The 19,126-nt window shown below is 34.7% G+C and overlaps 1 protein-coding gene and 1 long non-coding RNA gene across 2 annotated transcripts in view; one reads left to right on the top strand and one right to left on the bottom strand.

Annotated features, from left to right (window-relative positions):
• Positions 1 to 11,433, top strand: part of MAN2A1 (mannosidase alpha class 2A member 1) — a 180,702-nt gene extending 169,269 nt beyond the window's left edge. Inside the window, exons 21-22 of the mRNA XM_051994766.1 lie at positions 6,902 to 7,009; positions 8,722 to 11,433. Of these exons, the coding sequence (XP_051850726.1) occupies positions 6,902 to 7,009; positions 8,722 to 8,874 (261 nt within the window). The 3' untranslated portion in view covers positions 8,875 to 11,433. The remainder of the gene's footprint in view (positions 1 to 6,901; positions 7,010 to 8,721) is intronic.
• Positions 289 to 16,369, bottom strand: LOC127560302 (uncharacterized). The gene is made up of 3 exons (XR_007953301.1): positions 15,050 to 16,369; positions 8,208 to 8,249; positions 289 to 5,683 (listed from the first exon to the last, which is right to left on the bottom strand). It is a non-coding gene; the product is annotated as an uncharacterized LOC127560302 (long non-coding RNA).
• Between the last annotated feature and the right edge of the window lie 2,757 nt (positions 16,370 to 19,126).

Here is a 19,126-nt window from a genome sequence, read left to right as displayed (position 1 = left end):
TAGTACATATTGTACTTTTTGTAGAAATATACATTTTGGTATAGTAAGTCCTTTTCACCAGATAATATTTCCAGAAAGTTAGAGAAATACTTAATGAGTTTCTTTTGGGTTTTAATTTCCTTTCTGAAATTAATCAAATTTGGTCAATAAAATCCAGTATTACATTTAATGTATGTTGAAAAGAAAGAAGGGAACTCAGAATTAATATATACCTTTGAAGCATGACATTCTTAATAAAAATCTTTTTGAATCTTAAATTCTATCAACAGTTATTCATATTTTTAAAGATTGAGAAATTTCTCTTGAAAAGAATTAAGGGGTTAGGGATTTGACCACACTCTTAAAAGAGTAAAGAAACTTTTGAAATTAATTTGATATCAGCTCAGAAAATGAGGACCTCTTGATGTCAGTAATTTCAGTGGTGAAGTGAATGGTAGAAACTAGAATATTGATTATATTATAATAATAATAAGTTTAAGAACAATATGCAGGGGAAGGGGATCATTAACATAGCAGTTTTCAATTTTCTGACATTTGGGAAGGTGTCTATAAACAAGAAATATAGGATGGGAACAAGTACCAGCATTCAAGGTATTACAAATAAATGACTATTACAGATATAATCATATCCATGCAAATCCTAGGAACTTTTTCATATTGCCCTTTTCCTTGCTTTTTACATTTGAAAATCAAACCCCTTACATTTCATTAAAAATATATATATTTTGGAGGCTTTAAGGAACATAACATATAAAAATATTCCTTCTCCTTTTCACCCCCATGTATAGTTCCATATATGACTATTTACTTTGTTCATACCTTAGTTGTGACTTGGAATAGCAGAAAAATATCTGTGAATATATAGCCATAAAATTAGTTGATGGAGTGGTAGGGGATGGTAAGCAGTGCTTGAATCTTTCTTTTATTAGGAAGGGGTGGGAGCTGTTAGGAGGGAGATAAAAGGCAAAAATATAGAAGTGAATAGCTGAATGTATTAAAAAACAGATTTTTATATTTGTTTATAAGAAATTTGAAACAAAGAAACATACACAAAGTAAAGATTAGGAGCTAGACCACAATCTGTTATACTTCTACTGAAATAAACAAAATAGGGCTAGCAATCATATTTTCAAAACAAAAGTAAAAATAGATCTAATTGACAGATATAAAGGAGAAAATTCCATCTTACTGAATATGTACTATGGATAATATAGTAATATGAATACTAAATATATATGCACCAAATGGTACATTTTTAAAGGAGAACTTATGGGAGGAAATAGAAAAGGTGTATACCTAAGTTATCCCCTCTTAGAATGAGATATAGCTAACGATAAAATAAACAAGAAAGAAATTAAGGAGCTGAATAGAATTTTAGAAAAGTTAGCTATGATAGACTGTTGGGAAAAATTGAATGGAAATGGAAAGGGATACCTTTTCTCAGTGGTATGTGATCTCTGCATAAAAATTAACCATGTATTGGGGCATAAACATGTCACACATAAGTACAGAAAAGCAGAAATAGTAAATGTATTCTTTTCAGATCATAATGCAATGAAAACTCCATTCAATAAAGGATTGTAGAAAAATTGATTTAAAATTAATTGGAACTCAATCCATTCATGAAGAATGGATGGATCAAAAAGCATGCCACAGAAACAATCAGTAATTTCATTAAAGAGAATGACAACAATGAAAACTAACCATGTATCAAAATTTGTGGGGTGTAGCCAAAGCAATACCAAAAGGAAAATTTATATCACTAAAGGTTTATAATAACATAAAGAAAGAATGGATAAATGAATTGGGCATTTAAGTTTTTAAAAAAATAGAAAAAAGAACAAATTAAAAATTAAACACTAAATTGAAAAGCTTTAAAAACTACTAAGGTTGATAAAATTGAAAGAAAACTATTGAACTAATAATAAACAAAAGTAGGAGCTGGTTTTATGGAAAAAACAAAAAAATAAAAACAACCCAATAAAACAGATACATTCATTAAAAAATATCAGTCTCAAAAATGAAATTAAAGAGGAAATTAAAACTGTCATTAGGAGCTTTTGCCAGTTATACACACACGCACACACACACACACTCAGATTGAGTCTTTCTAATTCTAGGAATGTTACTTTATCCACTGTTACACCTTGCTATTTGCCTATATTACTTTGAAACATTTCTCTTTTCACAGGTTTTCTTCTCTCTTCCTTCTCTTTGTCTATTCCTTTCACAATTTTCAGATTTAATTTAGACTATCAATTAATATTTCTTTCTTATATGTTTTTTCTCTTCTCTCTTGTCTTTACTGTCTCATATAGCATATTCAAAATTTCTCCTCATTTTCTTTAAATTTTCATGTATAAAAATTTTTACTTCCTCTTTTTCTCAGCAAGCTTTTTTCTTTGTTCCCTTCATTAATTCTTTTTTCTTCTGATCTTCTCTTAAAATTTTATTTTCTAATCTTTGTTTATCAAAGAAAGTCCTTTAATTACCTCATATGAGCTTCTTCTAAGCAACTTGTAAATCTCTTTCTTTCTATTTTGTTTCACTATTAGAAAAATAAATTCTTGAGGAAAGCATCATTATGTGCTTCTATCTTTCACTTCTATCTCCTATCCACCTCATGATTGTTTCCTTCCTGGTGAATTATATTGTCTCATCTGTGTCCTTCTGTACAACCTTGCTTATACATCTTTTTTTCTGGACCCATGGCTGCCTCATACTCTTTTTGAAAAGATGGCCTGGGGGTAGGGGGCTATAGCCAAGATGGCAGAGTGGAAAAGTGCTTGATCCAGTTCTCTCAGCAGTTTTAAAATAATAACTCAGAACAAACTGTGGATGTGTAAAACTAATGAAAGTTTACAGTGAAACATCCTTCCAGCCTAAGACAATATAGGAGAGGGTTTACAATGGAGCTCAAGTAGATGAAATATCAGTGATGGGATTAAGTAGTGGTGACAGAAGCAGCAGCAGGAGCTCTCAAGCTAGAATTATTAGAAAGACCTCATAATTGGCCAGTGGATGTAGTACTAGAGACTGACAATTTCATTGCTTGTACCCACTTTTGTATCATAGTTCAAAGGTACAAAGAAAAGCATTTTTAGTCAAGAGGGAGTGGGGGCACTGAGCTCCTGGTCCCAAGAGAGAAGGAGATAGATGTAAGAAGCAGTTTTCATTACAATCCCAAGGGATCCCAAGTATTTGCTGGGTAAAGATCAAAATGAAGATAAGATAAGCAGTGCCCACAATTCTCCTTATCTTACACCACTTTGAAAAAACTAAAAACTTCCAAACCCCTGAAACTAGCTCAGAAAACCACATTGTGAAAAGCAAAAAAGAGTGTGGAAAATGAGCAAACAACAAAAAATGACCATAAAAAGCTGTAGTGGTGACAGGAAAGAGAAATTCAGAAAAAGAAAATTGTCAAAGCAGCTACATTCAAAAGCCTTCAAGAAAGAAAAATGACTGGACACAAAACCAAGAAATTTTGAGAAGAAATAACAACTTCTTCCTCTCTGCCTCCTGGGAGCATGAGGCCAGCTTGGTTGTGGATATGTGTGATTGGTACTGTAGTGAAGGTGATCCCCTGCACTACACGTTACATTACGGTACCCTCTGTATGCACTGTCCCCTCCCACCCCCACCCCACCCCCCTCCGGGTGAAACACATGCCGCGCACTCCGAGCTGCATCCAATCAGAGCTGCAGCAGTGAGCGCATCATCCTGTTCTTCCCCAGTGATTTGCTTGCTAGCGCCATTGAGACCAGTGCCGCGGAGGAGAGCTGAAGTAGGATAACATAAAAACCCGGTATGTAAGCGGGAGTGAGGGGGCATGATGGAGGATAAAAGAAGAACTCAGGGGGCATGATGGAGGATAAAAGAAGAACTCAGCCAGCACTCACCGCGCTAAAGAAATGAAGAACTTCTTTGCAGAGAGAAGAATAGATCAAGTAATGATTCCTGCAGGAATGACTGCCTGTCTCCAGACCCTTGATATTGCAATAAACAAGCCATTCAAGGACCATTTGTGCATGGAAGTCGATGACTACATTGAAAATAGAATGGAAAGAAATCAGCGTGGAAACTTTGTGAAGCCCTGTCTGCAAGAAGTCATGACTTGGATGAAGAAGTCATGGGATAAAATTACTGACAGCTGTGTCGCCAAGGCACTACGAGCAGGTTACCTGGACAAGACATGTTCATTTAAAGAGAGCTATATTGCTGGACATGACAGATTGGGTCCACTTCTTCTGAAGGAAATAGAGGCGCAAGACATCCAGGACGGAATTCAGGGTATGGACACTTATGATGATGTTGTTGAAGAAGATGACATGATCATTATTAAATAAAGGTACTTTTTTTTGTTCACATTTACCTGTTTATTAAAATTGCTGTCAATGTTCATTAAAATAAGCCCTCCCCTGAAAATAAGCCCTCTGGTGTTTTTCTGTCCAAAAAATAATAAGACAGTGTCTTATTATTGGGGAAACACGGTATGTTGTGATCCACACTCAGTCCCCACAGTCCTCTCTCTGGGTACAGACGACTCCCTACATCACAAGTCTATTAGAAATGGCCTGAATCACCTCAATGTTGAAAAGAGCCACATCCGTCAGAGTTGATCATCACATATCTTGTTATTGCCATGAATTATGATCTCCTGGTTCTGCTGATTTCACTTAGTATTAGTTCATGTAAGTCTTTCCAGGCCTCTCTGAAATGATCCTGCTGATCGTTTCTTATAGAACAATAATATTTTATGATATTCATATACCATAACTACTTCAGCCATTCCCCAACTGATACGCACCCACTCATTTTTCACTTCTTTGCCACTACAAAAAGGGCTGCAACAAACATTTTTGTACACATGGATCCTTTCCCCCTATTTCTTGATCTCTTTGGATTACAGACCCAGTAGAGACACTGCTGGATTAAAGGGTATGTACAGTTTGATAGCCTTTTGGGCATAGTTACAAAATGCTCTCCAGAATAGTTGGATCAATTTACAACACTACCAACAATGTATTAGTGTCTCAGTTTTCTCACATTTCCTCCAACATTTATCATTATTTTGTCCTGTCATCTTCGCCAATATGACAGGTGTGTAGGGATACCTCAGAGTTGTCTTAATTTGCATTTCACTAATCAATCATGACTTAGAGCTTTTTTTCGTATGACTAGAAATGACTTTAATTTCTTTTTTTTTTTTTAAATAACTTTTTATTGACAAAACCCATGCCAGGGTAATTTTTTACAACATTGTCTCTTGCATTCACTTCTGTTCCGATTTTTCCCCTCCCTCCCTCCCTCCACTACTTCCCCCAGATGGCAAGCAGTCCTACATATGTTAAATATGTTGCAGTATATCCTAGATACAATATATGTGTGCAGAACCAAACAGTTCTCTTGTTGCACAGGGAGAATTGAATTCAGAAGGTAGAAATAACCCAGGAAGAAAAACAAAAATGCAAGCAGTTTATATTCATTTCCCAGTGTTCTTTCTTTGGATGTAGCTGCTTCATCATCGATCAGTTGAAACTGAGTTAGGTCTTTTTGTTAAAGAAATCCACTTCCATCATAATAACATCTTCATATAGTATTGTTGTTGAAGTATATAATGATCTCCTGGTTCTGCTCATTTCACTCAGCATCAGTTCATGTAAAGTCTCTCCAAGCCTTTCTGAAATTATACTGCTTATCATTTCTTACAGAACAATAATATTCCATAACATTTATATACCACAATTTACAACTATTCCCTAATTGATGGGCATCCATTCGAAATGACTTTAATTTCTTTGGCAAATCTGGTCTTAGACACTCAACACTTCCTAGCTGTGTGACCCTGGACAAGTCACTTAACCCCAATTGCCTCAGCAAAAAAAAAAGAGAGAGAGAGAGATACATAATTGGCTAAATGGAAAAAGAGTTGCAAAAATGTTCACTTAAGAAAAGCATTCTCTAAAAATTCTAAAAATGAGAATGAGGAAGCTAATAAATCCATAAAACATAAAAAAATAAAAAAACAAAGGTAGCTTTATCAGTGGATAAAGCATTGTACATGTAATAAGGAAGATTCATCTTCTTGAGTTCAACTCTGACCTCACACTTACTACCTGTGTAACCCTGCCAGGCAAGTCATTTTACTCTGTGTTTGCCTAGGTCCTTCTTCTATAAAATGAGCTGGAGAAGGAAATGGCAAACCACTTGTTTGCCAAGAAAACCCCAAATGGGATCACAAAGAATCATGCCATGATTGAAAAATGGCTAACCAAATACATTACTTTGACTTTATAATAAATAACTTTTGCATTATTAATTCAAATGTTATATTCACTAGTTCTCTAGTTGTGTATTTTATGGTAAGCCTCCCCACCCCATCCCCCCCCAAAAGATGCTTACTTAGCATGGGATAAGTGAAATTTAACCTAAATATTACTGGTATGAAAACAGATTTTTGAGGGGAAATATTAATATAATTCATATAAAATATCCATTTACATGAATTATATTAGTAAATATCCATTTAACAAGTAATGCAGTATAATTTTAAATTAGGAATAGGTCAATTGTTCTAATGGCTAGCTTTTCTTGTTCTTTATTCAATTAATATACATATCAGACATATTCCATTGAACAAATAATGAACTTTTTTTTTATTTGAAAAATACTTGATTTTATTCAGAATGTAAAATGCTTTTTGAAAAAATTTAGGGGCTTTGTTTACTTATAAGAAAACTCAGAAAAAAGATAAAACCCATATCTAAATTAAATGTTCAATAGAATTAATATTTATGATAGGAATATTGAGATCTGAAACAATTGCTATGTCAAGATTCATAAAAAAGTTTATTTTAATGTCTGTGATGAATTAATTTGGTACATTCTTTATTTCCAGGAAAACAGTGGACCATCAGATGAGGCTGCCTTAATACTTCATAGAAAGGGATTTGATTGTAGATTGTCTAATAGAAGTAGACTGCCTTGCTCACTTACTCAGGGAAAGGTATGTTTTAAAGTTTTTTCCTCAATCAATAAAATGTTTGAAATTTTCCCTTATGTCACAGATAATTGTGTGATATGTACTGTAATGATGTGAAAATAATAGTAACATTAGGGTTACATCGACCATAGAGGGGTTATAGTGTTCCTTTCTGTGAAAATGACTCCTTGACCTGTATATCTAGCTCTAGCTCTTCCAAATTCTACTCCCACTCACCTGATGCCTATTGAAAAACTCAAAAGTTCTCACATACGAAGTTGTTTAAGAAACCGTAAATTCTTGCATCTTCTTTTCACATACACTTCTCTCCAGAATCATTGTGTACATGGATACCCTCTCTTTATTTAGTATCTTAAACTCAATATGCCTAGAACTGAATTCATTGTATTCTCTCTCTTCCCCCACCAACCCATGATCCAAACTTGCCTATTTATGAATAAAAGATAAAATGCTAAGTGCTTCCTTAATAACATTAGATATCGTATTAAGCAATCAGCATATAAATATAAGGAAAGCAGACAGTCCCTGCCCTCAAAGATCTTGTATTCTAATGTTAAAAGATAATTCTTAAGCATTGTAGAGGACAAGATATCAGTATATACTTATAGCAATGGGCAAAAAAGTCAAAATGAGACAAAATTCAAGGTCCTACAGTCAATGTCATGGTTATTTTGGGAATTAGAGAAGGAAAATGGCTAGGAATACAAAACACATTTAGAAATCGTTAGAAATAATAGCAATCTAAAATTTTCAAGGTGCTTTTGAAATATTATCTCATCGGAGTCTCACTCTCAGCAGAAATTTTTAAAGTATTGGTTAATTGCTATTTTAATAGGGTTAACATTTAAAATGTTTTTCATTCTTCTGAAATATATAAGTGGTTCTCAGTCTTTTATTTGGCAGTCTCTAGTTTCCCTATTATCTTCTCCTTCACACTTCTCTCCACACACTCAACTAAAGAAGCAGCAGTTCATCATGAATTTATTTCAGTACTTTTTAAACTAAGTTCTTTGGACAGACTCAAGGCTATCCATAAATTTAGATAGGAAAAAATTTTTTTTTTCTAATTTTCACTAAACTCAACTGAAATTTAGCATTTCCTTCAATTATCTAAGAACATTTTTCTTAGGAGTTTACAGGTTTTACCAGACTTTAAAAAGTACTAATCAAAAAAAAAAAAAAAAAGTTAAGGACTACTAACCTATCTAGAGCAGAATCCTCCGTTATCTCAATCTGAGTTCATCTAAAAGTTAAAGGGAAAAGACATGTAGATTAGTTCACATTTTATATAATCTGTAGTGGATCACTGCAATTACAATAGATAGTTTAAATATTTTTCTCTTCAAAATTCCTTAGAATTTTTAGGATCTTATTCTTTAGGTGAAGAAATTGAACAGTAGTATTAGCACATGTATAAGTCTTAAACAATGTTGTTAGGAACAAAATATATTTAAGTTAAGTGTTTTTGTTCTAATATCATAACTGTTCTAACTGCCATAGGCTCTTTCCTCTGGTCACTACTTAATAAATATCTTGATTAATATATCACTGGAATTTGTTTATTTGGAAAGCTAATTAAACTACAGAAACTCATATTACTATAAAGCAATGTCTAAGAAATGGGACAAAGATGGTAGAAAAATTTGTAGGCCTATGGATTTTTTATTCTATATAAATTTATTCTAAATGTTGAAATCTTTTTATCATTTTTTTAGGTATTGGTACACAAACTGTTTAACGAATTTACTGTTCGAAGTCTTATACCATCATCATTAACTTTGATGCATTCACCTCCGGATGCTAGAAATATAAGTGATATCAACATGAATCCCATGGAAATCAGTACATTCCGAATCCATTTGAGATGAACCTGGCTTTCACTTTTGGATTATGAAGAAATAGCTTTTGTATCTTTTTGATTTGACGTGCAATAAAGAAGCACATTGTTATTCCAACTTCTGGATACTGTGAGAACATGAATTCTGTGATTTTCTTTTCACTTAGATTTTTTTTTCCACAAAAGCCATTTTTTAAAACAATTTTTTAGTTCTTTATCATGAAACACCACTGTCAGTATAAATTAATGCAACAAAAGAAGAAATATCTAAGGACAGTAACCTATCAACAACAGATTTAGTCTCAGGTTAAATGCTAATTATGTCTTTGTTGGGGTTGTGAGATGGTTGTTAAAAGTATTTGCTGATCCTTGATCAATTTATATGAAAATTGCAATGGTTGATATTTCATTTCAGTTTTTAAATGAAATGAGATAAAAAGCTGTTGGGTAATAGCTAATGGCCAAATAGTTGCAATAATGCATACAGATTACAAATGTTTTTAACCTTATTTTGTACTGTGGAGAGGTGAATTCTGTGGTGAAGTGCAATCCAGGAGCCTTTGCGATATGAATGATTAACTTTCATACCTTCCTCTAATTTACTTCTTGTTTTGTATCCTACCTTATCCATTCTTCCCTTACCATCACCCCAGGCTGCCAGTATGTAGTAAAAAAAGGACATTTTTATTACTTGACAAAGTGGGATAGGTGCAATTTATTCCGTTGTCACTTAAAAAAAGCAAGAAATAATTCCCTGGGTACCATAAACCTGTTTTGGGTACCATAAGGTATCTTTTTAGATAGCCCATTGGAACATTAATGTTCTGAGATGGGTTTTTCTATGTCAAGATTACCATATCAAGATATAAATGTGCCTTATTTTTTTATATGTCTCATTAAATCTTTTGGTGTCCATATTACTGTTCTGGGGGTGGGGGTAAAAGGGATGGTTAGTTTATATGATACTTAAATTGTGTGATTTTTGCTTGACAATGCTGGCCACACTCTGATCTGTGTTGTCTCACTAACCTTGTGCTGATGTTATTTTAAACATTTAGACTTTTTGAATGTACTAAGAAGTAAGAAAGAAACACCAGGAAGATAAACACTGTTAATCAAAATATACTGCTACCAAGGAAACTGCAAATTGATGTAAAGATTTTGTAAAACAAAACAAAATCAAGGCATTGCTATACATTTCAGAAATTAACCATATTGGGAACATTTATATGATTTTTAAATGTCAATGGCCAAAGTTTGATGATAACATGTATATTTTTCATAGCTATCATAATGGAATTATGTTTTTGACTTATCTTACTTAAATTGTTTTTTTTTAAATTGTTATTACTACTCAGTTCAATATGAGTTAATCTCATGTTCATGTGCCATAGTATATTTGTTGTTTTGTATCATCATTTGAAGGATCCATGGGTCTTTTTGAAAATATTTTACTAGTGATCAATGAGTAAGTTCTTCAGGGAATTTCTTAAATTCCCATTAATTAGAAGGAATTTATTTGCTTATTTTTAATTTGCATAATATTTTAATCTTGTCAATTATACATTATCATAAATAGAATGAATACTAATTTCTCTTTCATATTGTGATTTCTGTTTTGTTCTCTAGTTCTGAATTTTTACTTAAGGCTCACTTGCTAAGGGTATTATTAAAGTTAAGTTTATCCATAAATCCCATGCATCTTTAATAAACAAGCAATGCCTCTATGGATAAAACATCACCAGTGATTAACTTCATGCAATAAATATGTACTGTAAGTTTCCTTGGTGCAATGATTGAAAACTTCCTGTTTGTTGAAATCTACAGATGTTGGATTGCCAGTGGAAAGTTCCAATAAAAAAAGATCCAGTATTTTAATTGAATCTTAAATGAAAAACCTTCCTATGGGAGATCACTGTATTCTGTGGTAAACTGTATATTCATAATCTTTCCCTAAATTCTGATCAGCTATAAAGCAAACATTTTGATGCAATAAAAAGTATATTTGCCTGTCAGAATTATTTTTGGTGAATATGTTTCATGTCATTCATCAGCTTCTTGTATCAACTTTACTTTTGATAACTACCAGCTGTTCAAATATATTCTTTAACCAGCAAATTTCTTTTCTTATCCTTTTTTTGAGTTCTAAAGTAGAACATCAGGGAAATTATAAAAATGACCTTTCTTTAAGTTGTAGTCATTTGAATTTCTTTGGCTACATATTTAGTTGTCATTCATTTATTGCAAATGTTCAAGAACCGTGTTTTCCATTGCTTTAATGTTCTCTGTTTTATTTGAAAGCTACAGAGATTGAGAACCCAGGATCCTTGTATTCTGCAAGTACTGATGAAAATAAAATTCTGTAGAAAAATGTGGCAAAACATTGTAATTACTTTCCACATTAATGTTGTACCTACACTGAAATGTTTTAAATTCCTTTGTTGAGAGAGAGAAAGAGACAGTTTACTTTTATCTTGCCCATACTGTCCTTAAAGCAGATTAAATTCAACAGGTTTTGATATTTTCTCTAGGAAGATTTTATATCTTTTGGGGGAAATATAAGGTCTCTAATAAAAATAATATTATGGTCTCTCTTGTTCTCCAGTCTAATTTTTTATATAGCATAGTAAGAAATATAAAAACATATCTTCCTGATTACTTTAAATGAATTTTGAGTGTGAATCTTGATTGAGTTCTAATTTGGAAATTCTACCTAGCTTCTTTGCAACCTCCTTAGAATTATAGTCTGATTTTTAAGTTACTCTTTTTCTATTTGCTCTCTTTCTCTACTAGGCAAAAGTTATTTTTTGTTCTACATCCATCGGTTCATATAGTGTTGAGCTTAGTATTTCTGCCCAAACTTAGAATTGAAATCTGCCTAGCAAGTTTCCAATCACCACAGAAAGTCAACTGTGTGTGTGTGTGTGTTGTGAGATGGTGGGGAGGAGGGAGAGCAGCAAAGGGAGAGAGAGAGAAAGAGAGAGATAATATTAGTCCCCACAATCAGCCAGCAAGCATTTATTAAATGTTGGTTATGTGCGAAGCTCTGCTGGAAGGTCGTCTCACTTAGAAGGCATTGGTGAGGCAGAAGATATGGAGGGGGGGAGAAGGACTATCAGGAAAGGTCTCCTGCAAAAGGTGGATTTGAGCAGAGATTATTTCAGCCATGTAGGTCAGCTGCTGAAAAGATGGTCAGGAAATACATTGTTGGATTCTAAGAACATCAAGGAGTCTACTGTTACTGGATTATAGAGCACATGAAGGGAAATACAAGATAAAAGTGGAAAAATAAGTTGAAGATTGTGAAGGGCTTTAAATACAAAAAGGTTTTTTTATTTGATTTTGGAGGAACCAGTAGAGCAGTGGTACTTTTGGCAACTGAGTGGACAATGGATGATGAAGAGAGACAACGCAAAAAGCAACCAAAAGTCCCATTTCACAAAGTTCAGGTCATGAGAAAACCTGCATTGCATTAGGTATGTGGTTGTGTGAGTTGACAGAAAGGGACTTAATATGAAGTGAAGGAGGAAGATGATGGTTCCTTTAGTAGTAACAAGTTTAGAAAAAGAAGGGGGGGGGTGTTAAAGTTAATGAATTCTATATTTGAGATGTTGAGTTTGATATATGTCTGTTGAAGACATCCATTTTGAAATGTCCAAATGAGTATTGGTGATTTGGGACAAACTCAGGGATTTTAGGGTTGGATAAGCAGATCTGGGGATCACCTAAAGATAGAAATGTTAATTGATTCCATGGGAGCTGTTGAGATCATAAAGATAAACTGGAAGGAGAGAGAAAAGAAAAGGGTCCAGGATAGAATGTCAAGGGAGGTCCACAATTAATGTATGTGATCTCGATGAAGATCTACCAAAGGGGAGAATAAGGAGTAATCAGGAAACCAGCAATATATCAAAAAAAAAAAAAAAAAAAAAGGATGATGAATTATGTCAATGTGGTAAAATAAAGAATTAGGCTTGAGAAGAGCCCATTAGATCTGAGAAGATATCATTGATGACTTTGAGAGAACATTTTCTGTTGAATGATGAGAGAAACCTCATAGGGTTTAGAATGAGAGGAAGGGAATGCAGCAATTGTAGGTGACTGTCAGATAGTGAGATCAAGAGATTTTTAAGGATTGGGGGAGGGATATAGAGTTGTGGGCAGCAGGGTTTGTATTAGTGAGAAAGTCCTGAGAAGATGCATGTAGAAATCTTGGCTTGATGAGAAGTTATCTCTTTATGTGGGGACTGAAAGAAAATAGGGTAGAAGTGTAACTTAGAGTTATTATTGCTTTCCATTACTTGGAAGGTGAATTCTTTAAATCCCCTTTAATTCCCAGCAGTAGTTGATGCTACATCAACACCCTCAAGACACTCCATTAGAAACCTTTCAAATTGACATTAAATCATTAATATCTAATTGCAATTAAGTGCTTAACTCAAATTTAACATAATTTTTAACTTTTTTTTAAACTAAGTGTTGTTTGCAAAGCATTATGGTAGATCTTATTGATATAAAGACATACACTGAAAAGCAATCCATCCCCTTAAGGAGTTTTTTATATTGTATTAGGAGGCTTATGAGAGTAGGAGATAGCCCCTTTGAGCTGAAAAAGAGGATTTTTAGAGAAGAGGAGGAAGTATATTCCAGGTATAGGTATCAGAGATAGTCAAACAATATTGGGAGTCTGACTACTACTTAGTGTTTGCATTCCTTAATTAAATGTTTCAGCATGGTCAGTTAAAATCTAGGTAAGCTACATCTGTAGCATTCTCATAGTCCTACTTTTGTTGCTAAAGAAAGCTGGAAGAAGACTAAAGCTTGAAAACTGCAGCTTGGATTTATTCTGAATTATTTTATAATTTCAATGGGGGCTACTAAAAGGCATTCTTTGGGCTCCTCCCTATTCATTTCTCCAACCTCAACATAATGCCTCTTCCAAACCTCTTTTCTCTTCAAATACCCATACCCATCTTTCCTCCAAATTATTTGGGAATCTCATATGATAATTAATTTTTAAAAGTATATAAGCCATTCAATGAGAGCTCCCTCTTTTCCCTATTTGACATCCCTCAACTCCATTTTCCACTATCACCTCCATTCTAATCCGATTGGGAGGTGACTTGTCTTCCTTACCTTTATCCTAGCTCCATCTTCTTCAGCACATTGCCCTTACTATTAACCCTTTCTTCTACCTTATCAGTTTCTTTCCTTCTACCTACACACATACCCGTTTCTCATACTTTTAGAAAACTTCCATAGATCCTACCATCTCCACTATTATCCTTTATCTCTGCTCTCTTGAGGTAAATTCCTTGAAAAAACTGTCTGCATTGTCTCCTCTATTCCCTCTCATCTTCCTGCAATCTGATCTCATCATTCTATTGACACTGCTTCCCAATAATACCAATCGATCTCATAACTGCCAGGTCTAAAGGCCTTTGCTTGGTTGTCATGCTTTTTGTCTAACATTTTAACACTTAACTGCCCTTTCCTGGACATTTTTTTCCCCTTCCACTTTTAATGACTGCTCTCTTTTGGTTCTCCTACCTGACTCCTGCTCAGACTCCTTTGCTAAATCATCATCTCTGTCACTAACTGTGGGTTTTCCTCAAGGTTCTGTCCTAGACCCTCTTTTTTCTCTCAAAACTCTTATTCAGTGAACTCATTTCCCAAGGGAAGAATTACCATGTCTGAAGATGATATCCTGAGATCTCCTGAACTTCCGTATCTCATTATCAACTGCTTATTGGATATTTCAAACTGGATAAAGTATCATCTCAACTCAATATATGCAAAATATTTTTCCTCAAATTCACTGTTCTTCCCAATTTTTATTACTGTTAATCATCGCCACCATCTTTTCAGTGTCATCTCTGCTCATTTGGAACTCATTCTCCCTGTTCAGGGAGTTGCCAAATCTTTTTAGCTCCATAATGTCTCACATGTCTTTTCTCCACTCACAAAATTATGCCTGTCATTTAGACCCCTAACCCACCTATCTCTCTTTCCCCTTCTCCCCCTGACTATATCAGTAGCCATCTAATTAGCTTGCCTTACTCATCTCCCTTCTATCCATTGTCCATCCCATTGCTAAATTTCCTAAAGTGAAAGTCTGACCTCACCTCCTAATCACCATCAAAAGCCTTCAATAATTAAGGTTGGATTTAAGCCCCTTTACCATTTAATAGCTTTTATAATCTTACCTCTCCTATCTTTCCAGTCTTTCATTTTCCCATTGCACAAAAATTGCAATTCTATTCACTGCTTACAGTATGCTTTATCTTCTATTTCTAAGCCTTTGCAATGATTGGAAGAAATCTAAGGATGTAGAGAACTCCCAGGAAGCTAGAAACTTCAGTAACTGGGAGGTTTCCCTCTTCCTAAGCTTAATCAAAGATGCATTTAAGCTTGAAACCATGAGAAAACATAAGGTCCTGGCACAATTACTGGGACATTATGAACTTTACATAAGATTAAGTCCCTAGAAACTAACAACATGCTCCAGAGTTAGATTATAGAAAACAGAAAACAAGGTTGATCACAGAACAATGCCTTTCATAATAATACATAGTTTTAAGATATGTAAGCAGCATGGTTTCCTCTTAATAAATGGCTCCTTTGAATTATCAGCAACTCCTATCCTTATTTTCAACCGTCACTAGCCACTAAACCATTGTGCTGGTTACGACAAATGGCAAATAGTTAAAGGATTGAAGAATGATGGGAAAGATCTTAAATTTTTACAGTTAATCATGTTAAAAAAGGGAGTAAAGGCTAAAAAAAAATTAGTTGAGTGTTTCTACAAGATGTTTACAATGGTTTCCCATGGGCCCCCAGATCACTATCAGTGAAGGAAGCTGTGGGAGAAACTTTATACAAAATAGGCAAAGAGAAAGGCCCTCAAGTAGTGTGTTCTGATATCCTCTCTTTATATAACATTATAAAAATTTGCTTATCAAAATCAGGAGAAGTAGAGGGTAAGAACATTACTTTGAAAGCCATTCTTAATAAACAAAAAGGAGACATCCCCCAAGAACAGACTTGCTAAAGCATTCTATACCATTGATTATCTCACATTGAATAATGTGTCCCACATCCCAGTTGATTTATTTTTTCTTCACTACATCATTTTTCCTCAAACAAAAAGCAACAGAAAAGGTTAAGGGTCCAGCTTTGCCTGCCAGCCCTTTGGTCACAGTATGTGATGTAACAGGGTGTCGAGGGGCCTTGCTAAGGTAATAATCTGGGGTCGAGGTTTTCTTTGTATTTCCACAGATGAAGGAGATGCGTGGATCCTGAAAAGATGCAGCCATCCTGTCCAACTTGATCCAGAGCATGAAGAAAAAAGAAAAGAAGACTCGCAGGGGCTGACTATGCCTCCAAGGGAATCAACATGGTTCCTATAACTGGCCCTTCTGCTGACAGAACTTAAGTTGGAGAAGGAAAAAATACCTTCTGGGGTATTATGCAAAGTCCACCTTGGGTGAGAGGAGTTGATGGGGAGAATACATTCCTGAAATCCTATGTGTGGGGGTGGATTTCAATATTTCGTCAAGGAATTTGGTATTTATGAGCATAGAGAAGAGTCAAATAGTTCAATAATTAAGTTTAATTTTACTGCACTTAGCAAAGATCCTCCCCATGTGTTACTACAAATGCTAGCTTTGACAGCTGTAGGCTGATACAATCTATTCATTTTCTTTAGAAATATGACCCTTTTCACAGGCTTTTGGCTAGTAGGAATGTTGCAACCCTCCAATTGTGTAAAAAAAGGCATTAAGTCTAGTGTCACAAAGCATACAGCATTTCCTCAATCTAACAACTGCTGTTATGAGAATATTGGGACAGAACTTGTGAAATAACTCCCGATTGGGGAATTCATGTAGCGCCCTATCCAGATTGGGGCCTATGGAACTCTCAAGAAGCTGATCCTCCTTTTCTGGACTGCAGAACAGAGTAGAGATTTTGTCTTACAATTTGGAATCAGCCTTATGTGTCCTAGCATAATGACAAGTAATCACCATATGCATGAGGGATACCCCAAACCAAATTGTTGAGGAAATAAAAGGGAAATGATCAGGTTTAGAAAATCACATTATTGTTTGCTCCTATAAAGGGATATTTTCAGAATAGAAATAAAAATGATCATATAATGCTACTGTGAAGGCATGTTTGGGGAATGATTATGCTTTCTTGTGGCGAGAAACTGGCCAAGTGACAATAGCAAAAGTAGAAGGAGTTTATAATGTTAGAAGGAATGCAAGGTTTCTGAATGCATAGGGAGTAAGGTTAATATCACTATTGTGTTTGTTATTATGAAGCCTTCATTTAATGTTACCTATACAGAGTGACAATTGGTATCACACTCAAGCAGACTATTCTTTGAAGAACATTGAACATTTACTCAGCAAAAGTAGAAAGAAAAAATTTATTTCGTGTATTATTTTTTGGTATAATTGTACTAATTTCTATTTTAGTTTCCAGTGCCTTGATTGCTATGTCTGTAACCTCTGTTCAAAATCAAGTGGTTCAAGCTAATTCTTTACATAAACTTACTTTGAACAACTCTAAAGGGTTTACTATACAGAACAAAATTAATAAGGAGTTTTATGAAGCTATAAGTCAATTAAGGGAGAATGTCCTTGAAATAGGACAAGAAGTGGAAATATTGAGGATTAGACAAAGATGGGTGGGTGATTACAGGTTCACTAGTTTCTGTACAATTAATAAGGAATACAATGAGTTAGAGTGGGAATGAAATAAAATTAGAAATCATCTTAATGGATTATGGGGAAATTCAAATGTTACACTGGATATTGAAGATCTTCAAAAGATTGCTGATATGTTAAAGAATCACATAAAAATTTTGAACCTGACCAAACTGCCCAAACAATTGCTCATTGGATTAAGAGAATACAAGAAACATTCAGTGCCATTAGGCATGAAATTATACTCACAGCATTTGCTGTAATTTTGCTTATATGTATTTGTGTATCTACTCTTTGGACCTACTCTAGTAGGCTGTGTTCTGGCCATAGTTAATAGAATTACAGAGAATATGTACAGGCAGGACCTCAAACTTAAAAGACCTGAGCACCTCAATAAACAAAAAAGGGAGAGATGTAGAGAACTCCCAGGAAGCTAGAAACTTCAATAACCGGGATGTTCTCTTTCTCCTAAGATTAATCACAAGTGCATTTAAACTTGAAATCATGAGAAAACATAAGGTCCTGGCATAGTTACTGGGACATTGTGAACTTTACATAAGATTAAGTCCCTAGTCAGCGACCCCTGTTTCCTTATTTTCTTTTCTTTTTTCTTTCTTTCTTTCTTTTTTTTTTTTTTGCTGAGGCAATTGGGGTTAAGTGACTTGCCCAGGGTCACACAGCTAGGAAGTGTTAAGTTTCTAAGGTCAGATTTGAACTCAGGTCCCCCTGACTTCAGACCTGTTCTATCCACTGTGCCATCCTGCTGTCCCATGTCTCCTTATTTTCAACTACCAGTATTCCATTTATGTTGTGCTGGTCACAACATGAGAGCATTTTGTTTTTATTTTACAGATAAGGAAGCTGAGGGCAAAAATTGAATTGCCCAGTCGTACATAAAAAGGGGGAAGGGAACAAACATTTGTTAAACATCTGTTACATGCCAGGCACTGTGCTAATAAGCACTTTACAAAGATCTCATTTGATCCTTAACAACCCTTGGAGGCAGGTACTATTAGTATCCTCATTTTGCAGTTAAGGAAATTGAGGCAGACAAATTAAGAATCAACTAGTAAATATCTAAAGTCATAATTGAAATTGGGTCTTCCTGGGTGGTGGCGCAGTGAATAGAGCACCGGCCCTGAAGTCAGGAGGACCTGAGTTCCAGTCTGGCCTCAGACACTTAACACTTCCTGGCTGTGTGACCCTGGGCAAGTCACTTAACCCAATTGCCTCGGGGGGGGGGGGGGAGAAAAGATAAGAAATTGGGTCTTCCTGTTAGCCATGCAGTGCTCCGGGCACTATGGTGCCTTCTTATGGTGTACCAGGGGATGACATGTCCAGATATCCACTTAAGCACTATCACTTAAAGCAGATATGGAGGATGACATGGGAAGGATAGGAACTTGAAGCAGAGAGAGCAATCAAAACCAAAAATGTGAGACAAGTTACCTTGACCTTTTCAATGGTTTTCGTCAACGGAATTTAATTCAATAAGAAGGGAAGTGAGGGGAAGGGAATAACTACTAATTAAGTGCCTTACAAATATCTTATTTGGTCCTCACCACATCCTTG

This window comes from Antechinus flavipes, chromosome 1 (assembly GCF_016432865.1).
Source record: "Antechinus flavipes isolate AdamAnt ecotype Samford, QLD, Australia chromosome 1, AdamAnt_v2, whole genome shotgun sequence".
NCBI lineage: Eukaryota > Metazoa > Chordata > Mammalia > Dasyuromorphia > Dasyuridae > Antechinus > Antechinus flavipes.
This window is presented reverse-complemented; position numbering and strand designations above follow the sequence as displayed.